At 36.5% G+C, this 10,507-nt stretch overlaps 3 protein-coding genes across 7 annotated transcripts; 1 reads left to right on the top strand and 2 right to left on the bottom strand.

Moving 5' to 3' along the window:
- Positions 1 to 257: 257 nt before the first annotated feature.
- LOC142641270 (pentatricopeptide repeat-containing protein At2g42920, chloroplastic) lies at positions 258 to 2,095 on the top strand. Its single transcript, XM_075815674.1, has one exon. The coding sequence runs from the start codon at positions 357 to 359 to the stop codon at positions 1,974 to 1,976; it is 1,620 nt and encodes a 539-aa protein (XP_075671789.1). The 5' UTR covers positions 258 to 356; the 3' UTR covers positions 1,977 to 2,095.
- Positions 2,096 to 2,326: 231 nt separating this feature from the next.
- LOC142637886 (AT-hook motif nuclear-localized protein 16) lies at positions 2,327 to 4,697 on the bottom strand. 3 transcript variants are annotated; one of them, XM_075811848.1, is made up of 3 exons: positions 4,609 to 4,697; positions 3,470 to 3,583; positions 2,327 to 3,352 (listed from the first exon to the last, which is right to left on the bottom strand). In XM_075811848.1, the coding sequence occupies exon 3, from the start codon at positions 3,289 to 3,291 to the stop codon at positions 2,488 to 2,490; it is 804 nt and encodes a 267-aa protein (XP_075667963.1). In that variant the 5' UTR covers positions 3,292 to 3,352; positions 3,470 to 3,583; positions 4,609 to 4,697; the 3' UTR covers positions 2,327 to 2,487. The 3 variants fall into 3 exon arrangements, with proteins under 3 accessions (XP_075667963.1, XP_075667965.1, XP_075667964.1); XM_075811850.1 differs by having other exon boundaries at positions 2,327 to 3,324; XM_075811849.1 differs by lacking the exon at positions 4,609 to 4,697 and having other exon boundaries at positions 3,470 to 3,946.
- Positions 4,463 to 8,904, bottom strand: LOC142637885 (disease resistance protein Roq1-like). Of its 3 annotated transcripts, none has more exons than XR_012844927.1 (5): positions 8,180 to 8,904; positions 5,996 to 7,085; positions 5,596 to 5,871; positions 4,854 to 5,500; positions 4,463 to 4,662 (listed from the first exon to the last, which is right to left on the bottom strand). XR_012844927.1 is itself a non-coding variant. In XM_075811847.1 (5 exons), the coding sequence occupies exons 1-5, from the start codon at positions 8,359 to 8,361 to the stop codon at positions 4,919 to 4,921; spliced, it is 1,794 nt and encodes a 597-aa protein (XP_075667962.1). In that variant the 5' UTR covers positions 8,362 to 8,904; the 3' UTR covers positions 4,840 to 4,918. The 3 variants fall into 3 exon arrangements, 2 of the variants coding, with proteins under 2 accessions (XP_075667962.1, XP_075667961.1); XM_075811847.1 differs by lacking the exon at positions 4,463 to 4,662 and having other exon boundaries at positions 4,840 to 5,500; positions 5,996 to 6,132; positions 6,469 to 7,085; XM_075811846.1 differs by lacking the exon at positions 4,463 to 4,662 and having other exon boundaries at positions 4,840 to 5,500.
- Positions 8,905 to 10,507: the final 1,603 nt, after the last annotated feature.

The following is a 10,507-nucleotide window of genomic DNA, read 5'->3' as shown; positions in this document are numbered from 1 at the left end:
ACACAACAGTCAATATTAAAGGGTCCATGAATAATTGTAGAGCATAGATACTGAACAAAAGGAAGCCCAGTGGGGTTTATGAACTCCAGACATTGCAATTGACCAATCTTGTTGTGTAGTACATTTCTAGTTCATGATAATAATTGAGCTGTGACCACAAGCACTCCCAGCCCAAACATTATCACATCAAAATTCCCTGCCCAAGCCTAACATGGTAATTGTAGTCCATTAGAATCTGGGTGAAACCCCATGTTCCCTGTTTAGTATTTCAACTCTCATCCATTGCTCACAGCCACAAGTGATAGCTAGGAGGATTGGATAATATCTTCAGCAACTGAAAACAAGAACCACAACAAATGATACCATCTTGTTGCTGCTCACTCACCCCATTCTCATCATCAACCTCCATATCCAAATTCATCTCAGACCAACCTTACCTCACCATGCTAGAAAAACAATGCACCAACATGAAAGACCTTCAGAAGATTCATGCCAACCTCATCAAAACTGGCTTAGCCAATGACCCTATTGCTGGTAGCCGCATCTTGGCCTTTTGTGCCTCCCCAGATGGGGACATGAACTATGCTTACTTGCTCTTTACTCATATCCAAAACCCAAACCTTTTTGCATGGAACACCATCATTAGAGGCTTCTCTCAAAGCTCAACTCCACATAATGCAATATCTCTTTTCATTGACATGTTAATATCTTCACCTATTGAACCTCAAAGATTGACTTATCCTTCAGTTTTCAAAGCTTATACTCAACTTGGACTAGCTCATGATGGAGCTCAGCTTCATGGGAGGATTATAAAAGAGGGTCTTGAGAGTGATCCATTTATACGAAACACTATCTTATATATGTACATGAATTGCGGTTTTTTGAGTGAGGCACTTCAAATGTTTGATAAAGATAAGGAATTTGATGTTGTTGCATGGAATTCAATGATTATTGGTCTTGCTAAATATGGAGAAATTGATGAGTCTAGGAGATTATTTGAAAGAATGCAATTCAGAAATGCGGTTTCATGGAATTCAATGATTAGTGGATATGTTAGGAATGGGAAATTGATGGAGGCATTGGAGCTTTTTGGCAAGATGCAAGAGAAGAGAATTGAGCCAAGCGAGTTTACAATGGTCAGTTTGTTAAATGCATGTGCTCGCCTAGGAGCACTTAGACAAGGGGTGTGGATTCATGACTTTATTAGGAAGAATGATTTTGAGTTGAATGTCATTGTTAGCACAGCAATAATTGACATGTATTGCAAGTGTGGCACCATTGACAAGGCTCTTCAAACGTTTGAGGCTGCCCCAAAGAAAGGATTATCATGCTGGAACTCCATGATCTTTGGCCTAGCCATGAATGGTTGTGAGGAAGAAGCAATTCATTTATTCTCTAAGCTTCAGTCTATGAAATTGAAACCAGATTCTGTTAGTTTTATTGGTGTTCTCACGGCTTGTAATCACTCGGGCATGGTGGATGAAGCAAGGTATTATTTCTCATTAATGACAAACACATACAAGATTGAGCCATCAATAAAGCACTATAGTTGCATGGTTGATGTACTAGGACGAGCTGGGCTCCTTGAAGAGGCAGAGGAGCTGATAAGAAGTATGCCAGTAAACCCAGATGCTATTATATGGGGATCTTTGCTCTCAGCTTGTAGAAAGCATGGAAACATTGAGATGGCCAAGGAGGCAGCAAAGCGTGTGATCAAGTTGGATCCAGGTGATAGCTGTGGTTATGTGCTTATGTCTAATGTTTATGCTGCCTCCAGTCATTTTGAAGAAGCAATAGAGGAAAGGCTTTCCATGAAGGAGAAGCATATAGAGAAAGAACCAGGATGTAGTTTGATTGAAGTGGATGGAGAAGTGCATGAGTTTGTTGCTGGTGGCAAGCTGCACTATAGAGCACCAGAGATCTACTCTTTGTTGAATGAGCTTGGACTGGCGTTAAATGAGATGGAATATGTCTGAAACAAATAACATGTCCAATCCAGTTTTTCAAGCAATTTTGTGACAGAAGAAAAACCACATTTAAATTGGACTCCTTTTGGTGCATAATCATAATGAGAAGTCCTATTAACAATTTTTTTTTTTTTGTCATCATGATTCAATTCCCAATATCTGAGTTACCAATTTGAACTTCAACATTCCATTTTATTTTTGTGAAAGTTGGAAATTTATATAATTTATAAGTCAGAAAAAAATAGGTGGTCATTTATGGATTTATGAATGGGGATTAGTATATGTTTATACCATACCCTGATTTGAAATCATTACTCTAGTAGTAACTACATGATTTTTCTAAATAATTAGCGCTATATTGATATGGAAAAACAGGCAAAGCCAAATAGAATATCTATTAGTGATGCTACAAAGTTACATTGAACTTCAACAATAACATAGAACGGACACAACGGTTTAAGAGTACTTTTGTATATGGCTACGACAAACTAATGAATTGCTGCAGTTGCTGCGAAAAAGGCTAGGTTTTTGACATGTTTCGTCCTGGAACCCAAGAGTATATCTCAGGGGGCATAGACATAGTACCATTGGTGAGCAAGTTCTGTGGCATCCCATATAAATCTGAAATATCAAGGTGATGATTCCGACCATTTTGGAACTGTTGATTCTGCATGGCAGCAGCAATTTCATCGTCATCTAATGGCAGGCGATCAAAAGTTGCATTCATGAATGATGCAGCCATGATCACAACAGGACCAGATGCAATAAGAGCACCAGCCACACCCCCACCCACTACCTGCCCTTGAGCCCCAGCCAAGTAGATAGTCAGGCCAGTGATGCCTGGTGGAGCAGGTGGAGGCAAGATTGATCCAAGCAATGAAAGAATCTCAAACCGCCCGTGAAGGGTCACAATTGCCCCAGAGGAGGCTGGTTGTCTCAGCGTGACATTTGTTACACATCCACTCCCGCTAAGTATGCAAATGCCGCGCTGCTTCCTCCTTGCAAAATTAGCTAAACTTTCACTCACATCACAGCCAGAGCTCACTTCCATAGCATGTGCACGAAGTGCATTTGCACTGTCTCGGGTAACAATAATTGGTGGCTTTGGCTTGTTCTTGGAACCAGCTGGCCTTCCACGAGGCCGCCTAATGGTCTCCCCATCAGCTATCGAAGAAACTGGTGATACTGCCTTTGGCACTTTGGGAGACATGAGCACATCAATGGCAGGCCTGTTGTTATTATTCCCCTTTTCAGGTTCTTGGCTTCTATCCATGGCATTTTTTGATCCAACAGAAGGGACTGTTAGATCTGCACCTCCAGCCATTCTTCACACACTGCTTAAAGCACACTCCAATTGCTGACAAATGAGTGGAAATTCACCAAAACTGTGATCAAGATGTGAGTTTAAGTAGTTCATTTTGCCAATAATTTTATCCTACCAATACAAAAGAATGACAGGGAATTAGGAGATGGTTAAGTAGATACAGTTATGCAATACCAACCCTGTCATTAACTGAGGTTTTGTGCTACTTGCAGTGCCTAATTCCCAACTGACTGTTCCTTCATGTCAATTGTCTTCCCCAACAGATGCTCAAATCACATATAAATATTCCACTCTGGCAAAATCATGTGATTAAATTATTAAATTGAGGCTGTGTGACCTCTTGTATTATTCAAGTAATCATGTAAGGTAACAGGCACAAATAACAAGTCAGTACTACAACAAAAATGGCGGGACAGATAAATGCCTTCCACAATATCTGATTCAGCGTCCAAGTGAACTGTGAACTCTTTCCTTTCTATCTTTTTTGATAAGTGGAATATGAATTCTATTCAACTGTTCAACTAGAAAATTTCCAATAGGAAGAATCAAATTAGCCAGCTACCAAACTCAAAAATCATGCCTCTAGTCTAAATGGAATTAGCCAAAGCCTTTGAGTAACTCTTAGCTTGAGGGGGCCTGTAACCAGGAGTCACTCTTTGAGGATTAGCCGAAGACTTCATATTTGGATAAGCCAATTTGAAACAGTCCAAAACATTTGGGTTATACAACCAAAAGATTTCTTAATGGAGCGGTGATAATTACACACTGTGAGTATGAGACACACAATACCATGTAAGCTGAAATCATGTTTTGAAAACACAATTTCAGTTAAAATTGTGAAATCTTGTTTTGACAATTTGATTTCACAATTATGATGTGTTATAACTGAAATCTTGTTATAACTGAAATTCTATTTTCAAAACATGATTTCAAAGAAGAGTGTACAAAGTGCGTGCAATAAAGAGTGCGTAATAATAATTAACCTTAACATTAAGATATTTATATATATATATTTTCCATTTGACAATGTTTTTGTTAGGGGGCAATTAATGTAAATAATCAAGAATTTTTTTTAGAATACTAAGGGCCCGTTTGGTAAGAGATTTCTAATAACGTTGTTTGTATTTTTTGGAAACACGTGTAGGTGAAAAAGTGTGTGAAAATAAGTGTAATATTATTTAAACACTAAAAACTGTTGTTTAAACAACAGTAACAAACTGGCTCTAAGTATTCTAACACACATACTGAGAGAGAGGAAAATGTCTTAAAGAAATTGACAATGGTGTAATTAATGTAAATAATCAAGATTCTGATTACACTGGTTTGCCAACTTCGCCACTTCAACAAACGCAAATCCTTTAAGCTGTAAGCCTGCAACATTACTCATTTATTAATTCCAGAATCCCATTTATATGAATTCCAACATTATTACAATGTAAGAATGCAATAAACGTGAAAACTTAGGATGTAGTGCGAGGTAAGAGAAAGCAGCTTGTGAAGGAATATAAAATAAGTAAATTTAGAGGAATAAAAGTGAAAACTAAGATAGAGTTCAAATTTACATTTTGTTTTTTAATGAAAAGTGAAAGAATTCTAAAGTATTTCTCTTGCAAGATCCGTTTGATGGTCAGGACAACTTTGATTTGACCCGTCGACCTGAACCTCTAAAAAATTCTTCTACCCATAACCATATTGATCTTTTTCGAGAGGGTAAAATCTCATGATCATCAAATGTAGCTAATCTTGAGCATCCCAATACAATGAAGTCTCTTAGTAACTCCAATCGAAGAATGGCACATGGAAGATGCACAAGATTTTTGCAATGACTTATATTCAATAAGGAAAGACCAGTCAAATGTTCAATTGATGAAGGCAAATCTACAATTGCAGTCCCATTTACATGAAGTTCCTGTAACCGTTCCATGTTTTTTGTAAATTCTGGAATCTTCTTGACTTTAGAGCAACCAGAAAGACTAAAAATTTCAAGAGTTTCCATTTCAAGCTTATTGGGAAGACTTACAAGACTTGTGCAATCTTTCAAATTCAAAAAAATAAGGTGTTTAAGTACACCAACGGATGGGTGAACCTCAATTAAATTTGGACAGCCTTCAAAATCTATTCTCTCAAGCGCTCGTGCCTCCGAGAAGTCTGGAGTCCTAACAAGATTTCGAGAGTGACTGAGTTTGATGAATCTTAAACTGTCCAATTGCTGTTCAAAAATAAGAAGAAGGTTTGGAATGATTACTCATTAGAATTTATTTTAGTAAAATAAATAATATAGAGAAGTAGGAGAAACAACGTTACCTTTACTCCCTTCCAAAGTAGTTCAATGTTGCTATGACACATTGTAAGTTCAACAAGCATCTTAGGTTCAAAATTTGGTGGCAAAGATTTTAAAGAATACCCACTCCATTCAACAAATCTTAACCCATTAGGAAAATGAGTGAGTTCATGCTGAAGTTGCACATTGTGAATTTTGAGCAATACAAGACAATGCATCTTTGAAAAGGCTTCTGGATGCCAATGTACCTCTTTTTGTGTAGGCAAGTCGAGGACTATGCTTTCAATAGCTTCTGTTCCCTAATAATAAAAAACGAGGGATTGGTGAATTGCATAATAAGAGTGCAAGATACTTTAATGTTTATTTTCATGAATAATAGAAGGGATCTATGTTTAAGACAAAGATATCTACATAGCCTCTTACCATATTGTCTGTAAGCACAAGATCAATGTCCTCCGGCAACCATAATCTACTTCGTTTCCAAGGAAATTTAGGGGACTCTCTTAAAATGATTTCCCGGCCCATTTGTTGTACCAGTGGATGCATCCACAAGTGATTGTCTGAAGAAACACTTAAGAGAGATTTATCAATAAGAATACTTATTGCAATTTTTGGGTAAAGTTCAAGATAATCTAGTATTTCTACTACGCGATCTTGGTCCTTCCCATTAAAGAAACATGCAATATGTAGAAATGTTTCTTTTTCTACTTCTTGTAGACTATCAAAACTTATTTGAAATACTTGTAAAATTTCTGTTGGAAAATTATTTTCCAGCCTGTCTAAACAGCTTTTCCATGCAGGGATGCTTCTGCCATCTAGAAAAGAACCCAAAAACTTAATTGCTAAAGGAAGGCCATGAGCATAATTGACGACATGATTGGACATCTCCACATAACCTTCAGGAGGATGTTCACTGCCGAAACATGTCAAGCTCAAAAGACGAACAGCCTCTTCACTACTCAATTCCTTTGGCCTATGTATTTCATCAACTTCTAGCGTCTTAAGCAAATGTTCATCTCTTGTTGTAATGACAATTCTACTGCCTGGACGAAACCAATCACGCTTGCAAGCCAACTTATATAATTGGTCCAAACAATCTACATCGTCAAGAATGAGAAGTACCTTTTTGTTAAATAGCCTATGCCTGATCAATCGAGCTCCATTGTCAACATCAGATATCCTTATATTTCTTTCCACAAAGATGTCAGAAAGCAGTTGTTCTTGCAAATAAGCTAAACCCTCTCTTTCAGCTGTTTCTCTAACATTATGGAGAAAGCTACTAGCTTCAAATTGATTAGAAAAGCTATCATAAACCACTTGTGCAATGGCTGTCTTACCGATACCACCTGTCCCATATATCCCAATCATGCGAACATCAGTCAAACCTATTTTTAAGCATGAATATACTTCCCATACACGAGAATCTATTCCAACCAAGCCCTCATTTAGTTTTATGGAACTCAGTGTTTTGAATATCTTCTCGACAATTGGTTCAATATATTCTGACTCCTGCCTGCAGAAAGAGTGAACAGCCAGAGTTTATTTTTGGGCCCAAAGTATAAAGCAAAATTTTTTTGGAATTCAAGGATGAAAAATATTCTCAAATAGTGAAATAAAACTAACATTTATTTAGTGTTAACAAAATATAAACTAAAAAAAAAAAAGATTAAAAGTTCCTAATCTTTCAATACATTTTAAATATATTAAGTGCTAACATTACTAATCAAAACGACATGTATGATCCAAATGACAAGTCCTCTTCACAGCTTTCACTCACAATTGATGTGTAGTTCTTCCTGTTGAAATAGTATGTGTGCCGTTTGTATTAAACTACATGTTTTGCAATATTTATGCTTTGGTCAGCAGGTGTTAGTTAGACAATTGCAGAATTAGAATGTGTTAGACTGTGTTTTCATTATATAAGAACAGGGGAAGTGTATTAACAGAGCAAGTGCATATTTCCCCTTTGGTAGAAGGTGAAGATCAAATTCTCTTCACTACTTCTTGGGTTACACGGGTAGAACTTGTCTCAACAAGAAAAACTCACATTCTTGGTCAAGATATTAGCTATTAAGTTGAAAATGAAGGAGATTTCAAGAAGATTATTTTCAAAAAAAAAAATATTCGAAATCAAGTTTGTTGTTTGCATCAAGGTATTTTATTTGAATTCTTTCTAATTGAATTTTCAAATTCTAGCAACTATGATGCTATGCATCACATGATCTTGATTTTAATTATGCTTCGTATTTCATGGATGAGATGCATTTAGATAATTCAACAATAATGTATAGGACAAAGCTGTACATTGCTATATGTGGGTCGAGTTTTAGAAGCTATGCGCTATAAACTTCCCCCTAAATCAAAATCCTTGGTGCCCTTGAACCCAAAAAATAAACAAACCAATTAGCACAATTACAAAACCAATCCAAAAGCAGTGCTTGTGGTAACAATGAGTGTTAGAATAATTGACACAGTATTGCGTGTGGTGTTTTAAGACCCCACCCATCACAAGTATTCAAGACAAAATCGAATGTAGCATATTTGGCCAACATGATGGTATGTAAAAAGAAAAAAAGCTGTGAATTGAATAAGAAGAAAAAGGCTTACCCCTTGGGTACAACCCAACCACTGATATTGGCAACTTCAGCTAAAGCATCCCTCCATCTTTCCACCTTCTCCAAATTCTCCTTATCATGCTTTGCGAATGCTTCACCAAAACTCCCTTTCTGCTTCCGTACCTCAGTTGGTTCAACATCATAGAAAACTGGAAAAATTGTATGACCCTTCATTTTCTGCCGGCATTCGACAATCTTCGCAAGTTCATCCAAGCACCAACTGGAGGTTGCATAGTTTTTTGAAAAGATGACGACTGAAAACCTCGACTCTTCAATTGCTTTCAAGAGTTCTGAGGGAATGGGTTTTCCTCTCTCGAGTACTTTATCATCCTTGAACGTGGAGATTTTTTTCTCAACCAAAGCGTCATATAGAAGACGCAAAAAACTGTGGCGGGTGTCCTAGCCTCTGAAATTAAGGAAGACCTCGAAAACCCAGTTACCGGTACGCAACGAAAAGGTGCTTCCATCGTTTATAAGAGCCATTGGGTATGCTTATGCTAGCAAGGTTAGCAAAGGAGTGATTTTTTTTCTTGAAATGGAACTACGTTGTGTCAAGAATTGGAGAAATAAAAAGAGAGGGGTGTGCGTGTGAAGAGTGGAAATTAAATTATAGATTTGAGACATGGAGATGCAAAGACTGAGCGAAGACTCAGCTAGTTCTAGGAAGAACATCAATGGGTTTTTTTTTTTTATCGCGTAGAGAGAGTGGGAAAGTAAACGCAATACGCTTGCTTGGGAAAGGACCCAAGTAGAAACTTTCGGGCAAAAGATATGAGGTCCTTTACTCCCTTCGGACCCTCCCCCGCGGAAGACCAATACCTTTAACCTCCCCTACCTAATCAAAATTTGAAAAATAAAACTTATATCAATCATCTATTTTAAGAAATTATTTATAAAAAATTAAAAAAGTTGTAAAAAAAAAACAGTAACCTTATAATTATATCATAAAAAGTTTTTTAAAAAGTTTTTACTAATACATGTCTTAAGGACATAGATCAGTGAAAGAGTTCAAATCTTTTATTCCACTCTTCCTGCTCCACTATATACTCTACAAATAAAAATATGCCACATGTTCATCTAATTTATTAAATGTTAAATTCATGTCTTTTATTATTTCAATTTCCTAAAATAAATAAATAAATACCCGTCATATTTAGATAATTGAAATAATAATAGGCATAAATTTAGAATTTAATAAATTAGATGGACATATGACATGTTTTTATTTGTGGAGTATATAGTGAAGTAAGAAGAGTGAGATAGAACATATATTATATATAATTTAAAGAAATAGATTTCTGATTTCATTAATTAATATAGTTTTAAAATTGTACAATGAGCACATCCCAACGATACAATTTTCTATATGAGGTGTTAAATTGATTCACACTTTCATGGTAATATAAATATGATTTTGGCTTCTTTGTAGTAGTCTTAGCATTCATATTGGAGGTGTTAAAATAGCCGAAAAAAACTATTTTTAGCACTACAAACACCAAAACACATGCTATATTAGAGCTACTAAGTTTTAAAAAATTTAACAACTTGCTATAATGAACTGCTACTCGTTTTTTTTAATTTCTCTCATTGCAGCCCCTCTCTCTCTCTCTCTCTCTCTCTCTCTCTCTCTCATCGCTTACCTATCACTCTCTTCCCTCTCTCTCCTTATAGATCGTGGGTTTGCAGCTTGGTTAGATTTGATTTTTCAATTTTGGTTGGGTTTCGTTGATCTAATGGGTTTTAATTGATTTGGTTGGTTTCAATTGTAGCGGTTGTGGGTAGGCTATGGATGTTTGTGGCAGTGATGGCGGGTTGTTAGGTTTTATGGTTATTTGTTGTGGTTTTCCTTTAAAAGAAAAAAAAAGTTGTGGTGGGTTATGGGTGTTTGTGGTGGCTGGTTGTAGTTTTGAGTGGTTGTGGTAGCTAGTTATGGCTGGTTGCTATGGAGTTTTGTAGGTGGATGTTCTATATTATTTTAATGGGTGTTTATATTATTTTAATGGACGATGTGCTAAAGTAATAAATGAATGTAGGGTGTACTATTAAATGGGGTGATAAAATAGATAAAATAGGTTTTTGAGGTGTTAAAAACTAATTTTTTTTAGCACCACCAATGTGACTGTTTGAATTCAAATTTGAGGTGCTAAAAAATTTAGCACTTAGCACCTTAAAAAGCTAAACCCAATCCAAAATCAACCCAACCACAAACCCAAAAATCCATTGTGACCCATATACATCATTGGTCACTCGAAGCTCAAGCTATCACCCTTTGAAGCCCAGGCAGTGGCAGTTCAAAACCCAAGGATCCAACGAGAGAGAG

This window comes from Castanea sativa, chromosome 6 (genome assembly GCF_040712315.1).
Source record: "Castanea sativa cultivar Marrone di Chiusa Pesio chromosome 6, ASM4071231v1".
NCBI classification, from domain to species: domain Eukaryota; kingdom Viridiplantae; phylum Streptophyta; class Magnoliopsida; order Fagales; family Fagaceae; genus Castanea; species Castanea sativa.
Note: the sequence above shows the minus strand (reverse complement) of the source record. Positions and strands in the feature narration are given on the sequence as shown.